This window comes from Equus quagga, chromosome 14, assembly GCF_021613505.1.
Source record: "Equus quagga isolate Etosha38 chromosome 14, UCLA_HA_Equagga_1.0, whole genome shotgun sequence".
Lineage (NCBI taxonomy): Eukaryota > Metazoa > Chordata > Mammalia > Perissodactyla > Equidae > Equus > Equus quagga.
Window position 1 is genome coordinate 74,919,892 of NC_060280.1, and position 19,655 is coordinate 74,939,546.

General features: G+C 50.9%; 3 protein-coding genes across 7 annotated transcripts in view; 2 read left to right on the plus strand and 1 right to left on the minus strand.

Annotated features, from left to right (window-relative positions):
* The window catches only part of FAM118B (family with sequence similarity 118 member B), a 42,336-nt gene extending 40,379 nt beyond the window's left edge, over positions 1-1,957 (plus strand). For 4 of the 5 annotated variants that reach the window (XM_046684593.1, XM_046684594.1, XM_046684595.1 and 1 more), the window contains 2 exons: positions 1,098-1,157; positions 1,433-1,957. In XM_046684593.1, the coding sequence (XP_046540549.1) occupies positions 1,098-1,157; positions 1,433-1,446 (74 nt within the window). In that variant the 3' untranslated portion in view covers positions 1,447-1,957. The remainder of the gene's footprint in view (positions 1-1,097; positions 1,158-1,432) is intronic. The other variant, XM_046684598.1, reaches the window with a different exon arrangement.
* Positions 1,958-2,253: 296 nt separating this feature from the next.
* Positions 2,254-8,268, minus strand: SRPRA (SRP receptor subunit alpha). Its single transcript, XM_046685423.1, has 14 exons — positions 8,039-8,268; positions 7,334-7,417; positions 6,875-7,038; positions 6,534-6,697; positions 6,134-6,290; positions 5,844-5,997; positions 5,538-5,629; positions 5,314-5,432; positions 5,091-5,177; positions 4,587-4,759; positions 4,276-4,489; positions 3,699-3,862; positions 3,513-3,611; positions 2,254-3,357 (listed from the first exon to the last, which is right to left on the minus strand). The coding sequence occupies exons 1-14, from the start codon at positions 8,153-8,155 to the stop codon at positions 3,229-3,231; spliced, it is 1,917 nt and encodes a 638-aa protein (XP_046541379.1). The 5' UTR covers positions 8,156-8,268; the 3' UTR covers positions 2,254-3,228.
* Positions 8,269-8,504: 236 nt separating this feature from the next.
* FOXRED1 (FAD dependent oxidoreductase domain containing 1) lies at positions 8,505-16,134 on the plus strand. Its single transcript, XM_046685424.1, has 12 exons — positions 8,505-8,643; positions 10,588-10,808; positions 11,539-11,649; positions 11,902-12,020; positions 13,346-13,440; positions 13,710-13,811; positions 14,182-14,258; positions 14,424-14,584; positions 14,717-14,846; positions 15,062-15,166; positions 15,394-15,652; positions 15,791-16,134. The coding sequence occupies exons 1-11, from the start codon at positions 8,559-8,561 to the stop codon at positions 15,646-15,648; spliced, it is 1,461 nt and encodes a 486-aa protein (XP_046541380.1). The 5' UTR covers positions 8,505-8,558; the 3' UTR covers positions 15,649-15,652; positions 15,791-16,134.
* The last annotated feature ends 3,521 nt before the right edge of the window (positions 16,135-19,655 follow it).

A 19,655-nucleotide genomic window follows, 5' to 3' on the forward strand; every position in this document is an offset into this window, starting at 1 on the left:
TTCCAATAAACAATTTTCCATATGTGTTTTTTCAGTTGTAAGCAAAGTATACATAGTGTGCTGGTACTTTTTTTTAATTCAGTGGTACATCGTACATTCTCCCACACAGCTACAGTCTTCATTACCACTATTTTTAATGACTGTTATGATCCAGTGTGGAGTTATAGGTTACCTAATTATTCCCTTGTTAGGCAGTTTCTAATTTTTTTCTAGTTTTTTCTATTGTAAGTACTGTTGCAATGAATGGTATCTTCATCCCTACAGTTTTTCCTTTTGCTAGTCATCTCCTTCGGATAGGTTTTCAGTGTAATTATTGGGTCAAAGGGCACGAACATTTTAGTGGTTGATAAATATTGCTAAAGTGCTTTCCAAGAGGGGAATACCAGTTTGTATTTTCAGGTGCTGTCTTTTGTTTATACTCTAATTGGCCATATTTCTGATGACTATTCTTTTCTTCCATGTGGTCAGTTTTAAACTTTTCCCCACACTGTATCTATGACAGTGCTGTCCAACAGAATTTCCTGCAGGGATAGAAATATTCTGTAATCTTCACTGTCCAGCATCATAACCACAAGCTACATGTGGCTATTGAGTACTTGAAACGTGGTTAGTGTGCCTGAGGAATACAGTTTTTAATTTAAAACTGAAGAGCCACATGTGGCTAATGGCACCGTGCAGCACCAGCGCAGAAGTGTGTTACACTTTGGGGTATCTGCTACTTTTCACTCTTGGTTGAATTTCCTCACTTGCATGCTGCTCCCCATCCCTGGTTGGACTGAATTTTTTACCTAAATTTGGCCTTCTAGACTAATTTAGGGACAGCAGACAGTTTGGCCACGTAAACTGTTTTGTTTACAAGCAATGTTAGTGCACTCTGGGGCCTTGCTGCTTCCCATTACTTAATAGAACCATCGAGGATGACTCCAGGTCAGCCTCCCCACCTCCTTACCTTCTCCTCTGTCGTGTGTTCACTCCTGAATGCCACACTTGTTAGTCAGACTGTGTGCTTTCATCTCCCTTTAGTTGGTTGATTTTCTTTCTATTAATAGTTTTAGCTTTTCAATCTAATATCTGATACTGATGTACATTCTGTTCAGCAGGGATGGTGAGAGAAGGTCAGCTAAATGGCTCCTCTGCAGCACACGGTGAAATAAGAGGTATACTGTTCCCCATTCTACTATTTGTTGGTTTGTCAGCAGAAAATGTTTTCCTAGGACTTAATTAAGACCTTGGAGAATAATGACTTGCCTCTCCTACCTGTTAAGGATTCTGTATTTTCCTATCAAGTCTATTATAAGATTCTTAGTGTGCCTTATGGCTTGTCTTCTGCAGGGTTGACTGCAGATATTGACTTCAATATCTTCAGCTGTAGATGTATAAACCTGTTTTGTGAGACTTCATTTTATTCTCTTCCTTTTCCTTCTCTCCACAGACTGTAGTACATGAGAGCACTACACAAATCTCCACCACTAGATCAAGCTCTGAGGCCCTACCGTGGACAGTGTTTAAGAAGTAAACTTACAAGAACCCAACACAGCTCCTAGGAAGTACCAAAACCAGAGGCTGACGGCTGGGGGTGGTGTGGGGAGAAACATTCCAACTTAATCCTTTATGCCAGCTGGTTCTTGATCTTCTGTGGCCTGCTCCAGTTCAAGAATACCCACGTGACAATGGGACCCAAGGGCAGCCCCCACCCCACCCCCAGCTGGACATGCTTGTGTCCACGCAGCAGACCATGCGACACCTCCACTGACGGGGCTGCTGCTCCGCATGAAGGACTTGGATCTGCACGCCATGTAGGCATCGTGGCCCTGGTTGCAGTTTTGTACTCTCTATGTGGTTTTTCAATTAAGCTTAATGGCTTTTTTAAAACATGACTTGAAGCTCTAGTTTTCTAGATCTTTTACAGTGTACAGTATTTTACATAAATGAGCTGTATTAAAAGCTTGTTCATTTACTTCCCTGGGCCCTGGCTCTACTTCTAGTCACCTTAGAAAACTCCTCATCTGCCCCTAACCAGGCGGATTTTTCTAACCCAATTTAAACTTTAAAAGTTCTGTTCTTTTGGAGTGGGGTGATCTCATTCTCAGGACAACCGTTAATTTCTCCCAAATTCCTCAGAGCATTATCACTTCCTGCTTTGTCTCTCTTACCATAAACACTAGCACTATAGCTAGTGTCGTTAGTGCCACAGTGTTAGTGGGATTTTAGTTTTGAATCCTACATAAAATAACTCCAAGACTGAAAAGGCAATTTATTTATGAAATTTATTTTCTTATATAAATTATGTATTTCTCTGGGCAGACAGCCTTCACCTTATTGCACTAATAGCACATCTGTAATACCAAGCTACAGGACAAGTCTGAACAAGAGGTTTGTACTCTCCAACGTAGCACTTGTCTACCAGGCACTGTAGAGAGGAGGAGGAAAAGCCAGGATCTGCTCAGGAGGGGAGAACAGGGTGGGGGAGGGGGCAACGCGTATACCCTTCTGACAGTTGGTTTTCTCCCTGGAAGGGAACATGCAAAGCTTACATCTGGATTCTGGGCGTGGGCAAGTTGGAAGGCTGAGAAGCCCAATGGCAACACTGCAGCCCAGCTCCCTTTATATCTGAGAGAAGCGAGGACTCATTTGTAACAAATCATTCTGGCCTAGCTGATGCTTTGGGAAACGAGGATGGGGTTATTATCAGAATTAGCAGCAATTAAGAACAGGCTGTACACTGCCAGTGTGGTGGGTGTCATCCTGGCCCCAGGGACCTGAAAGCTATATATCCTAGGGAGAGGTGCCACTCAAGACCCAGAGCTGGCTCTGGAAGTCTCTTGATGTAATGAAGCTGGGACTTTAATCTGCTCATTATGCTCAGAGGTCCCTATGACCACACTAATTAATTAGCAAAGCTCTGGTGTTGGATCTTCCAACCATTGGTCAAAGCTGTAATGAGACCGAGTCTGTAGGCAGAGTGAAGGGGAATGCCTGAGTAGGAAGGGGAGGACCATGGGGGAGGGGCAGTGGGCAGTGACTGTAACATGATTAGGCCCTCCGTGCAGATGGAGGCTGGGCTGAACAGGGAGTGGGGTTAGGAGGAGCTGCAAGCCCCTGGAGCTCCTCTCACTCTGCCTTTGTACTATGCTGAAGATAAGATGCTCACATACTCTAAAGCACGTCCTTGATACGGGAATAGGGGCTTGGGGGGAAGCGATGATTTGGTATTGGGCAAGAGCCACATTAAGCTTTCATGAGGGCAGCCACCACAGCCTTGGCGTTGAGACTGCGTAGGTCACAGTAGGTCTGGCCAGTGCCCACAAAGACGATGGGTTTGCTTGTGATGTAGGTCATAGAAATAGCAGCTCCCACCTAAGTGGAGAAAGGAGATATCAGTTGACTCACTTCTTTTCACTTCCTCAGTAACAAGTAGCTCTGGAGCCAACACAGCCTTGTGGCCTCAGCTCCCTGGTGAAGGATGGCCATTCCCCTTCCCAGTCTCACTTTGTCCTGTCATCCATATTTACCTTGTCATCAATGGTATCAAATTTGGTAAGGACAATGCCATCAATGAGCCGAGGTGTTTGAGCCATAGAATGGTCAGCCAAGGCTCTGTTAAACTTGACCTGGAAAGGAGAAACGTGAAATAAGTATGAGAAGCACCTAACTGGCCAAAGTGGAGGTTGGAAAGGGAACCAGGCCCTAGCCCTCACCAGCTGGTCCACGGCCTCGTTGCCTACTAAGGCCTCCCCAACAAACAGCACCAAGTCGGGTGTGTTGACAGTAATGAGCTTGGCCAGGGCAGTCATCAGAGGGGCATTGTCTTGCATGCGGCCAGCTGTGTCCACCAGCACCACATCGAAGCCTTGGTTACGTGCTAGAGAGATAAAAAGTGGTCAACTCAAAACTCCTGGACTGTCACTCATGGTCATTTCCAGCTTCCTCTCAAGAAGTCCTAGCCTGACTATATTGAAAGCCTGTCTGTTTACTTTCTTGGGCTCTGGATCTGGCTACAAGGTAGCATGAGAAAAAATCTATGCTTGGCCATCAAGTATATTCAGGGAAAGGATGGCAATAAGATAAAGATGACCAAATAAGTGGTTTCTTCACTTGGGATATGTTAGCATTGCCTGCAACACCACCTAGTGCCCAAAAGCAGAGCATGGCAAGTCACTAATCCTGACATGAGCAGTAAGTCGGTGGTAGAGTAACCCTGATTTCTCTGCAAATCCCAAGAAACCCAAGGAGGAAAGGGGCCCAGACAACTCCCACGCTTTCTGTGAACTGTACCAAAGGCAATGGCTTCCATGGCAATGCCGGCAGCATCCTTGCCATAGCCCTTTTCAAACAAGTACACCATGGTGCGGCCACCGTGATTCTCGGGGGGGTGCAGGGCACTCAAACGCCGGGCGTGTGTGCGCAGCTGTTCCACAGCCCCGGCACGAAATGTGTCGCAGGCAGCAATGAGGACACTGAAGCCATTCTCTAGTAGCCAGAAGGAAATCTGCAAAAGAGGCAAATAAAACTGTCACCTAGAGCCAGTGCTAAGACATGGAGAGTGAAGAAATGATGTCAGAGACAGGCTGGGGAACTGCACTTACCTTGGCGAGATTAGTTGACTTCCCCACTCCGTTAACACCACAGAAGGTGACGACGTAAGGGCGCTGATGACGCTGGGCATCCATGATATCCCGGAGCATGTCTACACGACGCTGTGGCTGCAGAATCTGCACCAGGGACTCTTGGAGGGCTTGCTTTACTGTGGAAGTCACCGCTGAAATGGGGAGGAGAAACCCATTCATGAAACCCAAAGAATGTACTCCAGGAATGCCCACCACCTTTCTGACCTAAGGAAGCTAGGATCTGGATGATATTAGGATCTCGCCCCAGGAATCCACATCACATCTGGTACTGTCCTAAGCACTTAACAAGTATTAACTCAGTTAATCCTACCCATAACTCTTCAAGTCTAAGTTATGTCATAGAGGTTTAGAGATTAAGGAACTTGCCAAAAGTCAAGCACCTAGTCAGAATGGAGGTCAATGCACTTAGCCTCCCCGTATGCATAATGCCCCAAGCGCTTTCTGGTTTCAGGGGATACTTACTGCTGAAAGTCCCCATGACCTTCCCTTCCAACTTGTTGGCCACAGATTCACAGAGCTGGACTGCAATGTCTGCTGCCACATTCTTAGCTGAGGAGAGAGGGGGACAGGTGTCTGAGTGCCATGTCAACAGTGAACCACCCTTACGGTACAGCTGAGAAACCAGGTTCTACTCTCCACCATTCCTACCCCATAAACACGAGTCCAGCTGTTCCTCAGAACTTACCAATGAGATGATCGCGCATCTTGTCCAGCACAGATTCCATGTCTTCACGACTCAAGCTCTTGGAACCCACAAGGCCCTTCAGCATCCCAAACATGCCACCCAGAGTCCCCTTGGTAGCACTGCAGGCACAGGAGATTACAGATACACATAAAGCCAGCAGGCAGGAGTCAAGTCTCATCCATTCTGGAGCCACACATATCACCCACCACCTGAAATCCCCCTACCTAGGTTTGGTGGAGTTCTGAGTGGCCCCTTCATCATCTGAGCTGCTGCAGTCCAGATCCTGAAGCTGCCCCCCAGGCCCAGTCCCTCGGATCTGGAGGGTGTGGGGAAAGGAAAGAAATGGGATCAGGAACACTAACAGCTCAGAGAGGGGAAAACCCAGGAGTTACCCTTTCTACATTGCTCTCTTTGATTTGGGAAGCTCCAAATGTAATTTACCCCCTGGGTCAAAGAAATCAAAGGTACTGCGTCCACCCCCCAGTCTCCCCTTTCTCCCCAGTTTCTTCTTAAACCCTGTTGCCTCTTACCAAGCTGATGTCCTCAGGTGGGGCAACTTCTGGGGCTCCATTGGTGGTGGGAGTGCTATAATCCAAGACCTCCTTGTTAGCAGAGCCACCCAGTGCCCACACCCGGGGCGCTTTTTTGCCCTTGTCCTTTGGAGCATCTGACTTCCCGGGCTTGCTGCAAAGGGTTACAGCACAAAGGTTATGGTGGAGAAGCAGGAGAGGAAACATCAACCCAAGGGCCAGAGATAAGAACTCCCTTGCCCCCAACATGGCTAGTTCACAGTATTTATGACGAAAGCTAAAATGCTCACCTCTTCTCCATACCTTTCCCGTGCTTCTGAATGAACTCCTCTCTCTTCCTGCGTATCAGCTCCTCTTTGGAAAGTTCTACCCCATTTTCAGGCCCCACTGAGAGACCTGACTTTTCTGCAGGGACGGCTTTGCCAGTAGCCAAAGGGCCATCAGAGCCTGTTAGGACAAAAAGGACCAAATTCCAACATAACAGACAATGGGAAAAAGTCTTCCAAATCCTTAAGAGGAAACCAGGAGCAAACATCTTGGGGATCACAGGGACTGGGGATGACAGTGTGGGAGATTGGCATTTGAACAAGGGAGGTAAGCAATGACAAAGGGGAGCACAGGGAGTCTCACTCCTAAGTGCTACATTAATAACTTCTCATACCCCAATATGTCCAAGGAGCTCAAACTCACCTTCCTTCTTGGCCCCCTTGTTTTTTTTGCTGTTCTTTGTTTTTTCCTTGGGCTTTTCACCCCGTGTCTCAATCATGGACCTCACAGGTTTCTTCGCCTTTTCAGAATCTTCAAATTTCTTCATAGTTGTGGGAGCACGGATCTTACTGCTCTCCTCTGCTTCACTAAAAAGAAAGGTCAAAGCCAGAGAAAGTACCGTCACACCCAGAGGACAATTAGAACTGGGCAGCAAATTTAGGAGTGTCTTTCAATACACAATTTACTACCCCTGAACTGCCCTCAGGAAGGAAGGGAGCTCATCAAGTTATGGACATTGATTTTGGAGAGCAGAGTCCTCTCACCGAAGGAGCCGCAGGAAGTCATTCTGGAAATCAAAAGTGCCATTCAATAGACTTAAAGCACTTTGCTGTTGGATCTCCGTGCGGTACTTGTCCCGAAACAGCCGGTGCACATCATCTATCAATTTATCTACGTACGTCAGTGTTAGGATCTTCTGAAAACCAACCTGTTTAGGGAAAGAAACCAAGCCAAGACATCTGCTTACAGGCCTGCCCAGAACAGAGGGAAGCCAACTCAGCCCAGGCCTCCAGAGATTGGCTGAGCCACCTGGCAGGTGTCCCTGACCTGAGGGGCAGCCAAGCTCTCTGACTGGGCCCAGGAGCTTCTTCCCTTCCCCCTCCACCCTCCCTGTCTTCTCAGTTACTTCATCACAGACACTGGGTGCAATTAATCAGGGTTCTCTTAATAATCAGGACTCTTTGAGAATGGAATCATTGTCCCCCTGAAATACTCCCACTTACCACAAACACCAGCTCAAATTGGTTGTCCAGTTTATACTTGAGTGTGAGCGCCTCATGGGTAAAGGAGTTGTTACCTCCCCTTTCCTGGAAAAAGAGTATGTCTCAGAGTTCAGACTATCTCCAGAGAACCCAGACTTGGGACCCTCCAGGATTACCTTTGGGAAAGAACCAGACATTCCCCCAAAGTCAAACCTGTCCCCAGGACAAGAGGATGCTGGGGCATTGCTCTCTAGCATTCCACCAGGGAGAAAAGGAGATACCAAGTTGGTGGGGAGGGGAAAAGAGGTGAGAGGGAAGGCAAGACATGTGGGAGCCAGAAGGGAAGCAGACCCTCATATAAACAATCAGATCTACTAGCAGCTGTACACTATTTACAGTTTTTAAACGGTGTTTTTCACCCATTATCTCACCCAGACTTCCAAACAACAGACATGAAGCTGCTAGGAGTGAATGGAGGGAAGGATGGGAAGTCTTAAGAGGCGCCGGAATCCGGCTAGAGTCCCAGAAAGCGGAGGGGGAGGGGGCGTCGCCGCAAAGTTGCGGGATGGTCTGATCCGGGCGGGAGAAAGGGGTGGAGTCCGGGTTACAAGTGAGCGGCCAGTCTAAGGGGGCGACCAGGGTGGGAGGGAGGCGCGGGATCAGTCGAGGGGGACTAGGGATCGGGTCAGAGGGACGAGCCCGGAGTTCTGACCGCGGGGGCGGTACCTGCAGCAACACGGAACGAATCAACGCGTTAACGGGCCCGGTGCATGAGTCGCTCACGCCCTGGAAGCACCAGAGCACAAGCCCGCCCTTGGAGAAAATGGTGAAGAAGTCGAGCATGGCAGCAGCGGGAAAGGAGCCGGGGCGGGCGCCGGGAACTCAGGCCGCGATCGCCGCCGCTTCCTGCTGCGCCAAGCGCGGGACACGTCACACCAGCAGCCCCGGAAACCAGCTCAGCCGCACTTCCGCTCAGAGCCGCCGGGTTCCCTCCCCCACTCCCCCAAGGGCGCGCAGGACTGACGTAACGCCTGGCTCGCCAATGGCGGCTGGGGGCGGGCATGGGCGGGGCTCTTGGGGAAGTCACGGGGAGACTGCCGCCTATGGCGCGGAGGGGTGGGGGCTGGAGGCGCCGCTGGCCAATGGGCGCGCTCGTCTAAACAACTCGCGGCGCGGAGCTGTGACGGCGGAGGGGACCGTATGTGGCATAGAATGCTGTCCTCGCAGGGGTGGCCCTCAGAGGGCCATGCTTCGAAGGGCGCTGCGGCTCGGCTTGGGCCGGGGCCTCTTGGGCCGGGGGCTAGGCACATGGAGAGGAGACTCTACTCTGGGTAAAGTTGAGGGCAGCGGAGGGTGTCGTGGTTCTGGGATGCCCCCAGTCTCCAGCTACAGGATTCAGGATCCCGGCCCACGCTGGGAAGACAGTGGGTCGGCTAGGAGAAGGGGGTAAGCTTGCCTGTAGAGCATGAGCAGTTGTATGGGTCCCAAGGTTGCCCTTCTCAGGTGGCAAATGCCGGGTTGTTCTTTGCGTCAGCTTACCACGAGAATAATAGAGCCAAGCTTATTCATTGGTTGCACAGATGTCCATTAAGTCCTGCTCATGTGCAGGATGCTGTGCATAATGCTGTGGCCATGAAGGAGGGAAGAAGAGAGAGGATTCAGTCGGTGTATGTCCTAGAGGTGCCTAACGTGTAGCTGGAGAGGGAAAGCTTCAGTAGACCAGTTCAAGACTGGATAGAACCCAACTTGGAGAATGCCCAGCACTGCTAGTCCCCGAAGCTAGTGCAATTGTAGAAGTACATAGAGCAGGTGGGAACTGAGATCAGCCTTGAAGGATAATGTTTACTGGCTCAAGGAAGGTGTGTGTTCCACGTTCTGGAGAACTGAGCAAAGGTTAAAAGAAGAGTTTTGTTCTTCTGCAATGAACTAGCAAAAGCTAGCTAGATAGTTTGAGGAGGAGTATGAAACGTAGTGTGGACAGGTAAGGTAACCTCAGATCAAGGAAAGCTCCAAATACCACTGAGAAGAGTTTGAACATTGTATTGGAGACAGTGAGAAGACTTGGAGATTTGTGAGATAGGTGTGAAAGACAAAAAGATTCACTTATTCATGACACTTATTGAGCACTTAGGATGTACCAGGTATTGTGCTAGGCTTCAGTGGTGAAGAAGGTAGACATAATGCAGTTATCAAGCAATCACAAACTCCAAGTTGCAAATGTGTTGCATATTGCAAAAGAGGGGTTCACAGAGCTATAAGATAAAGTGACAGGAAAACTTGACTAGCGGGTCAGGTAAGGCTTCCCTGAAAAAATGATAACCAAGCTGAGAGCTAAAGGAAGCAAGGAATTTACTAGGCAAAGATGGACACAGAGTTCCAAAGCAGAGAGAACACCTGTGTAAATTCCCTGTGTTGGGAGGAAATAAGGCGCCATCAAGGAACCAAAAGGGCAGGAGAGGGGGGTGGGGATGACAGGGTGAACAGGAGCCAGATCACCTAGTGCCTCATGGGCCACGTTGCAGACTTTGGACTTTTATCCTTAGAGTAATCAAAAGCAATTGGAGGGTTTTAAGCAAGAGAGTATGTGACTACATTATTGTTTAGAAGAGATCATTCCAGCTATGATGTAGAAAAGAAATTGGGGTGGGGGGAATTAGTGGGAACAGTTAGGAGGCCTTTGCATTAGTCTCGGTGAGATTATGGTGGTTTGATCTAGGGTGGTGGTGGCAGAGAAGGAAAAAAGGGAGAAATTGAGATATTTAGGAGGCAAAGCCATCAGAACTCGATAATAGATAAGACACCAGTGTAGGTTTGCTGGTCGTGATGGATATCCAGGATAAGGTGCCACTCAGAGGTACCATGTTTGAGAAGGTGTGCAGCTCAGGGTATGCCGGGACCTCTTCAGGAGCCTGGGGCATCCAAGTGGAGGTGACAGTGCAGTTGAATATATGAGCCTGGGCCTCGGGAGAGAGAGCTCTGCGCAAGAGATAAATATGTGTAAGTCACCTAGCCTAGGGAGAGAGTATAGAGCGTTAATTTTAGGAAGTTGAATCTTGCAGTGCTGGGCATGAGGTATGAAAAAGAAGAGAGATTAATGGCATATAGACCGTATAGCAAAGTTGTGGAACACTGCTGGTTGTGAGTTAACCTTATGAGAAGGATGACACTAGGGACTGCCAAATCAGTGTCAATTTAGCCCACCTTTTCTTGTGCCCATCCTCTGACCCCCCCTACCACCTGGAAATGAAATGTATGGCCCTCTTTGACCATCACAGACTGGGATGGAAAGGTGTCCGACATTAAGAAGAAGATCCAGTCAGTCCTTCCTGGAGGGGCCTGGAATCCATTGTATGACACCAGCCACCTACCCCCCGAACACTCGGATGTGGTGATTGTAGGGGGTGGGGTGCTCGGCCTGTCCGTGGCCTATTGGCTGAAGAGGTTGGAGAAGCGACGAGGTGCCATTCAGGTGCTGGTGGTGGAACGGGACTACACGGTGAGGTCTGGGGTAGGGCAGAGTCATGAGTGGGGCACGGACTCATATCTTATTGAGGGGTCTAGGGTCAAGGGAAGGGGAGGAAAGGAAAGACCTCAATCTATGGAGGTCCAAAGGGTGGGGACTGTACTTTGGGCCTTGTTGAGAAATAGTCTCAGGTTCTTCCTCCCTCAATCTAGGGACCTTTGGCAATAAGGTTTTTGCTTTTGAAAGCAAATTTCACAATGTTGGATTTTTTTGAGATCTCACAGTTCTAGCCAGGAGAACCTGCATTCAAGCTATAATTAACACAGCTATCTCAACCCCCTTTAGGTTCCATTACCTCTAAGGTTTTTGTACTTTAGTTGTCCTATTTATCACAGCCAGCTAGCCACAACTCTTGCTGCTTTGGTCATATCCTTCTATTTTCCAGTTAGTAGATCAAATGTTAATCTCCTGCCTGTGCACTCCCAGGCCATGAGCATTTGGTATATCACGGCCCAGCCCTTTTTAGGTGACTGACCCTCTCTGATCTGCAAATCTGCTAGTAAGGATTTTAATAACTCTTGTCCTCTTTGGGCTGCTGGTTGACTTGCATATGGGTTTATCCACCTCAAGTCCTCTTAGATTATGAGCTTGCAAGTTGCACTCTCCTTTAACTTAAGCTGTATGACTCACAGCCTCCATTACAGTATTCTGCTCACATGGGACAGGGTACTGGTCTCCCTCAACTACTCTTGTCTTTCCACAGTATTCCCAGGCCTCCACCGGGCTTTCTGTGGGTGGGATTCGTCAGCAGTTCTCGTTGCCTGAGAACATCCAGCTCTCCCTCTTTTCAGTCGACTTTCTACGGAATATCAATGTATGTGCAGTGAGATTTGGGGGTGGGGGTGGTGACCCCTCCTTTAGCCCAGAGAGAGGAACAGCCCAGCTGGCTGGGGGAACAGGGAACAGGAGCAGTTCGGAATGAGGAGTCAGAACCCCTGGTTTTCTTCCCCGTGGTGGGGCTTCTTTCTGGGTTGGAGCACTGAGCCCAGGAGCTGTTGGTGAGGAAGCCAGGAAAGCTCTCCCTCCTTTCAATCAGCTGCTTTGAGGAGGTTTTCTTTGCACACAGGAGTACCTGGCTGTAGTCGATGACCCTCCCCTGGACCTCCAGTTCAACCCCTCAGGTTATCTTTTGCTGGCTTCAGAAAAGGGTGCTGCGATCATGGAGAACAATGTGAAAGTGCAGAGGTGGGTGCCCGGCACATCCTCTGAGCTGCTTCTCACCACGTGCGCACAGTCAGCTCCGGCACCAAGTCAGGAATGGGGGTGATGGAGTTGAGAAGACACGTCCGTCCTCTCTAGGAGCCCAGTCTCGGGAGAGACAGACACACAGGCCTCCGGTACCGCGTGATGTAGACAATGCGCTGCTGCAGTGCTTCCTAAATTTACCGATCGTAAGAACCCACAGGCCATCCCAGACCTAATAACCAGAATCTCTAGGGAGGGGCCCAGGAATCTGCAAACCTTTTATGTAAGGGCTGGAAAGTAAGCATCGGGGCCGGCCCGGTGGTGCAGCAGTTAAGTGCACACATTCCACTTTGGCAGCCTCAGGTTCGCCGGTTCGGTCCCGGGTGCAAACATGGCACCGCTTGGCAAGCCATGCTGTGGTAGGCATCCCACGTATAAAGTAGAGGAAGATGGGCACAGATGTTAGCTCAGGGCCAGTCTTCTTCAGCAAAAAGAGGGGGATTGGCAGCAGATGTTAGTTCAGGGCTCATCTTCCTCAAAAAAAAAAGAAAGAAAGAAAGTAAGCATCTCAGGCTTTGCAGGCCATACACTCTGTTGCAGTCGCTCAACTTTGTGGTTGGAGGACAAAAGCAGCCATAGACAGAAATATAAATGAAGGAGTGGAGCTCGTGTACAAAAGCAGGCAGCAGGCTGGGTTTGGCAGCCCTGCCCTAAGTGATTCTCATGATCAGCCAATAGTGGGCATCTTTAACACTCTACGAGTCTCACTAGTGACACCAAGTAATGTCCTAAATGCATTACAAATATCAACTCTTTTAATCCTCAGAATATCCCTGTTGTACACGTGGGGAAATGGAGGCACGGCACGCTAGTGAGAGGTGGTGCTGGGGGATTCGCAGTCTGGCTCATGAGTGTATTCTTTTAGCACCTATGTTGCTGCCTTTGGAGGACAGAGCTCCAGAGGAGATAGTTGTGCTGGTGAACAGGATTGTACTAGAATGTGGACAGGAAGGCCATTCCAGGCAGGAGTGGAGGGAACAAAGTGACTGTGCTATTGTGAAAGGACGTGAAATGGGGATGACAAGGAGTATAATGGCCACAGGGAAACTAGGTTTAGGAAAGGAGAGAAGGGTCATATGCTGAAGAGCCTTGACTAGGAGGCTTGGTCTTCACCCAGTCAGCAAGGAGGGAAAATTGGGAGTTGGGGACAGAGAAGTGACACGAATGAGGTGAATCCCCACTTGTGCAGCTGGGGTCCGTACTTCTCCCTCTCTGCACACTCACCTGCTCTAACACATGTATATATACCCACACATTTCTCTCAGGCAGGAAGGAGCCAAAGTTTGTCTGATGTCTCCGGAGCAGCTTCGGAACAAGTTCCCCTGGATAAACACAGAGGGAGTGGCTTTGGCATCTTATGGTGAGGCTTGCTTGCAGAGGGGCTCAGGGGTTGAGGGGTGCCTCAGTACCCCATCGCCAAGTCAAGGAGCAGTGCTTCCTTCCTGGCCAGCAGGGTCTCCTCTGGGCCAGGCTAGCTGTCTGTTCTTCTACAGGATTTGACTCTGGTGCAGTTGGTCACCATGACTTTCCCCAGCTTGCAAGCCCTAAAGAAGAATTGGGGGAGCAGGAAATACAATAGGAGAGGAAAGTCCCAGTCCCTCTTCATGAGTCCTCTTTTTCTCAACTCAGGGTTGGAGGACGAAGGTTGGTTTGACCCTTGGTGTCTGCTCCAGGGTCTCCGGCGAAAGGTGCAGTCCATGGGGGTCCTGTTCTGCCATGGAGAGGTGACACGTGAGTCTGAGGCCCATGCCCACTGCTTGTTTCCTCTGCCAGCCAGGGTGCAGGCCTAGACTGAGTCTTCCCTTCACTCACAGGTTAAGCAAGAGCTGGTGGGAGAAGGGGGTTCTCCCCTGATGGCCGGTCCTGGGCATCCTCACTCTAGCTCCTGACTAGGCTTCTGTGTGACTCATGATCTGCCCAAAGATTTCAGCGCTCTCCTGGCCTGAGTGCGGCCAAGTTCATCCCGGTTACTCTCTATTTGCTTCAGTGTCTGTGGGAAAGCTCCCGGCCTTCCAGCTTTCTTCCTTATGAAACTAGTGGGATCCCCATCTCCTTCCTCTTCAAGGCCTCAAGGGCCCATTTTGTTTTCTTTTTCCTACAGGTTTCATCTCTTCATCTAACCGCATGGAGACTGCAAGTGGGGAAGAGGTGACTTTGAAAAGGATCCATGAAGTTCATGTAAGTTCCTAGCCTACCTAGACATCTTCCTTACCAAAGTGGAGGGACGAGAAAGGGAATGACTGTCATTTCTGTGGGTAAACTAAGGCTCAGGGAGAATGTACCTCTCATGGTGCCCAGTGTGTGAGCCAGACCCTCCCCCACCCCCCACTCTGGTGCCTGCAGGTGAAGATGGACCGCAGCCTGGAGTACCAGCCTGTGGAATGTGCCATAGTGATCAACGCAGCAGGGGCCTGGTCTGGGCAAATTGCAGAGCTGGCTGGTATCGGGAAGGGGCCGCCTGGCACCCTGCAGGGCACCAAGCTACCTGTGGAGCCGAGGAAAAGGTGACTTCCCCCAGGGCAGCTGAGGTTGGTGAGAGAAGGAAAGGAACATAAAAGTTTGTTAAGTGTGTGTGCAGGGGAGAGGGGTGTGGGTGGGTTGCTATCTCCCCCTTCCTAACCTGCTGGTTATGGCAGGTATGTGTACTTATGGCACTGCCCCCAGGGACCAGGCCTGGAGACGCCATTCGTTATAGACAGCAGCGGAGCCTATTTCCGCCGAGAAGGATTAGGCAACAACTACCTGGGCAGCTGCAGCCCCACTGAGGTAAGCTGAGTGGGGGCTGGGAAGGAGATAGACCAATTGTCATTACAGTCAGGCTGTTTTGGAGGGCCCAGTGCTGTTACTGATGTTACTGTTTGAATTGGGATCTCTTCTCCCCATTCCCTATCTGCTGAGGAGATTGATTAAAGCTGTCAGTGAGGTCTGGGTCTGCCGTTGTGTCCCAGGCAATATAAACCTGTCCCAAGCTCTCACCCCAGGAGGAGGAACCAGACCCAGGGAACCTGGAAGTGGACCATGGCTTCTTCCAGGACAAGGTGTGGCCCCATTTGGCCCAGAGGGTACCAGCTTTTGAGACTCTGAAGGTAACTAGCAGACAGATGACACTGCAGCACAACGGTCCCCTTGGAAAGGCTGTCCACTGCCTCACTCCCTCCACCCCAAACTGCTAATGACTCTGTTGGTCTAAGGACCCATCCCATCAACCCCCTCAGCAGTGGTAGAGGGGACCGTGTGCTGCCCCCTGGCCAGGAGTGAGGGTGGAGTGATTTGGCAGCCTTCCTGAGAACCCCAGTGTCTTGTGCACCCGCAGGTTCGGAGTGCTTGGGCTGGCTATTACGACTACAACACCTTTGACCAGAATGGCGTGGTGGGCCCCCACCCACTAGTCGTCAACATGTACTTTGCTACGGGCTTCAGTGGCCATGGGCTCCAGCAGGCTCCTGCCGTGGGACGAGCTGTGGCAGAGATGGTGCTGGAGGGCAGCTTCCAAACCATTGACCTGAACCCCTTCCTCTTCAGTCGCTTTTACTTGGGAGAGAAGGTCCAGGAGCACAATATCATCTGAGCCCGTAAGCTCTTCACTGCGCCCCACTGCCCCATCTGTCACCCTTGGCTCTAATTCTGGCCTCCCATGTTCACATCCTCACTGCTGGATTCCCCCCAGCACCATGCTAAGGTCTCCTCCACCCTCCTCTGCTCTCATCCAGGTCAACCTGCCCCCATGTGGCTGGGTGTGCAGGCAGACTGCAGACTCTGAGGTTCTGCGCCGGAGGCCCAGGCTAAAAAGAATGATGGCATGGGATCCTAGGACTGATCCCTGACCCAGGCTGCTGCCACCCACCAAGGTAGTCCAGCTGGACAGAACACCTCAGAGCTCCTGAGGACCATGGTCCAAGACTGGCTCCTTCCTAGTGCTGACCCAGAAAGATGGCCTCTGCCCCTCTTGGCAAACCCCAGCAGAGCCAGGCAGGGAGCACTCTGGGGCAGCTTGGCCCAGATTTACTGACATGTCTACCTTGTTTATCAATCAATAAATGTGATTAACTCCTTCCTTCCAGTCTTCTGTCCCTTCCTCTTGTCACCTCACAACAGTTGCTTTAGGGCACCCACTAGCCTTTGATCCCAGGTTGGGAGGAGCACAGCCTCTTCCTCCCAGGAGTGTTCTTAAATCCTAGGCATCAGGCATCTTGTGTGCAAGCTAGTGCCGCCTTGTCCCAAGTTCCTGCAGGGCTTTGGTTGTAGAGGGAAGGGATGTGTGCATTCATCTATTCAATGTTTATTCAGCTCCAACTCTTGGTCAGGCCCAGGGCTACATGTTAGAGATATACCAGCAGGCAAAGCAGAGTATATGTCCTCCCTGGAGTGTTCTTATCTGCCCAGCCCCGCGCCCCTGGATGAGACATAGTGCAGTCCCTGCAGTGCAGGGGACAAGCACAGGACATGGACACCTCATCCTGGCTGGGCATTTCTCCATGAAGCTTCCCAGGGAAGTTGACCTCTGAGCTGAACCCAAAGGATGAGGTTTGACAAAGTGAATGCAGGGCGGTGTAGGGAGGAGAGCAGAAGGGGGGTGATTCCAGGCTGAGGGGAAGCCCAGGACCAAGAATTAGCAAGACCCAAAGGACTGCAAGTGATTTGTCCTCGTTAGATCACGGAGTGAGAGACAAGGGGAGTGAGAGGTACAGTGGGCCAGGGGCGAGGAGCCATGCTGTGGAGCTTGGAGTTTATTCCGTAAGCAGGGGACCGCTGAAGAGTTTTCAGCAGGGAAGCTCCATGATCAGATTTTCCTTTTAGAAAAATCACCCTGACTGCCTTGTGGAGAACAGATTCTGATGTCAAAGCAGGAGGCCAGATGGGAGGCTGTCCCTAAAGTCCACATGGCAGAGTCAACGGAGCCTGCACTGTCATGGCAAGAAGCACGTGGATCTAGGAAGCAAGAGTAGCAACAAGAGATGGGGTCAAGTAAGATTCCCAGGTTTCTGGCTTGGACAACTGGACGAGTGTCATGCCTTTTGTAGAGAGGAGGAACACAGGGAGGAACAGTGTGAGAAACAAAAAACGGGGGCCTGTAGGACAATGGGGAAAGATGTCTGATAGGGGCTGAATTAATTGTTGTGGCACTCAGGACGATCTGGGTGTAGGTAGAGATGTGGACATCATGGAAGAGGATGGCATCACCTGGGGAGGGTAGAACAGTGGGGGACCAGGGCAGGGAACTGAGGGAACCCCACCGACAGTTACGGGATGAACCAGAGAAGACGATGCTGAAGAGGTGGCCAGAGAGGCAGGAGAAAAGCCAGGAGAGGAAGGTGCGCAGGAGCCTAGGGCAAATGGTCAGTGGTATAAATGCACACACGGGCCGGGATCCAGGACCAAGTAGGTCAGTGGGGACCTCAGGGAGAGTGTTCCAGGAAGAGATTACCTCAGTGGGGTTTGAGGTGTGGACAGTTGTTCAAAGGGAGAAGTGAGTGCGAGTAGAGACAGCCAGTAAAATGCCCAATGCCCTTCAAAAGTGGCCTTTGGGGAGCAGAATGAAACATAAAAGATGGAGGCGGGCCTCTGATTATCAGCTGGGTGAGGGAGAGGGCAGAGAGGGCAGATGTGCTGCCCCAGAGCTGCCATTAGAAGCCTGTGGGGGTGGGGGGAGCCAGGACTAATTAGGTGAGCAGAAGAGGAAGAGCCACCGGAATGCAGAATGGTGCTGAAAGACAGGAAGGAACTTGCAAGGGGCAGGGAGGTAGGGCCGGTCAGGCAGACCTAGCGTTGAGTTACCCCTGTAGGGTGGGCCCAGAATTTGCTCACCCTTCCTTCAGTACAGGCCCCTATCTGTGGGTCAGAGAGAAGGGCCCTACCTGGCTCCTCACCCGGAAGCGATTTCCTTCAGATAACTGATGCTCTACTTGTTAAGAAGGCATTAATGAAGCCTCTGCACTCCCACAAAGCTTTGTTCAAACCCATAGGCGAGCACTTAGCCTTGCATCCACATCTTCCCCATTAAACTGTGAGAGAAGGGTCAGGCCTCTACCTTTGCCCCAACACCGAGCCATCACGGCGCTTGTGCACTACCTGGCTCTCAGTCAGCCTTCACCTGAGTGCCTCTGCCCCTCCAGGGAACTTCGGGAAATTCTCAGTCTAATGAGGGGGCTGAGCATCTCACACAAGCTCCAGATACCTTCGGGATTTCCAGGAAGGAGGCAGGAAGGGCAGGGTTAAAAAAGGGTTTTCTGCATAAGCTGTGAAAACAACCCTCGCCAGAAGCAAGCTGTTTTGAAGAGCAGAGTTGAGGAAAGGGGGGCCCTCTGGGTGGAAGGGACAAGCAGAGCAGGGCTTAGAGCAGGGAGGCAGAGATGAATCTGATAAAGAGTAAAGAAACCCTCCCCAACACCTGGGCACTGGGCTAGGTGTCTGACAGACTTTATCCCATCTACTCCTTACCACAACGCTATGAACCAGATGCCATAATTTTGATGAGGAAACTGAACCTAGACAGGTCATCCACTTCGCCAAGGTCACACAGCTCGTAAGTGATGAGCCCTGGATGTGAACCTGATGCTCTGACTCCAGAGCCCTGTGTACAGCCTTACAGCACATAGCCTCCCAGGATTAGCCACTAAGTGCTTTTGTCTGGCTGGTGAGAAAAGTTAGAAATCAGAGTGAAAGGGAGATTATGAATCTTAGAATGGCCCTATTAAACTACCTCCACCCTCCAGCATTTCATGTGCATAGCTGTAGGAGTGCTTCCCAAACCCACTACCAAGGAACACTGCTCAGGGAGATACTGACATTTCTACAACGAAACAAGTTTGGGAAATGGTATGTTATATCCTCCCCTCCCTGCTTCACAACGCGCTCATCCATGTCTCAGAAGCATGAAGAAGTCAAGAGGTTAAAAATCCCTTCATTTTGTTTAACCCATGACTTGCCAACATCTTGCCCATCGCATTTTGCAGCAGCTCTGTTAGTGCCCTGCAGAACAGTGCTCAGGCATGCCCTTTTGGGAATCTAGCATCGGCTTCAGTGGAGCGTGCCAGGGCCTCGTGTCGCTGGAGGACTGACTTCACAGCTGCCACACAGAACCTGCCTCTCCTGCAAAGAAACTCATGCTGCCACTGGCTGCGTGTGGTGTTTGGAAAAGTTGAATCTCTAAGCGTCATTTTTCTCAATTGTATAAAAGGAAAAAGGTATAAGCTCTTCCTTTGCAGGGTGTTAAGAGGACTCAATGAATGCAATAAGGGTTTCTTTCCCTCTCCCAGAGGCTCCAGCTTTTCCTAGTGGGTTTCGGGGAAATCAGGAGAAAAGGCTCATCGCTAAGTTTCTGCCCAGGGAGCAGCTCCGTGGATGCCCCTGAACCTACCCGTGGGCACGGAAGGCCCCGCCCCACGGGGAGACTCCTGCTTGCAGCGGGGAAGGCGCGCTGGGGGAGCGGCGACTCCCAGCCCGGAGTGGCGGCGGGAGGCGGGGCGGGGGCTGGCGCCTCGCCGCTTCCGGGGGAGCTGGCCGGCCGCGGGCCGCACTTCCCTCGGCTGGGGGCTCGCCGGCGCCCGAGCCCGCGCCTGGCTGCCCGGCGGCCGG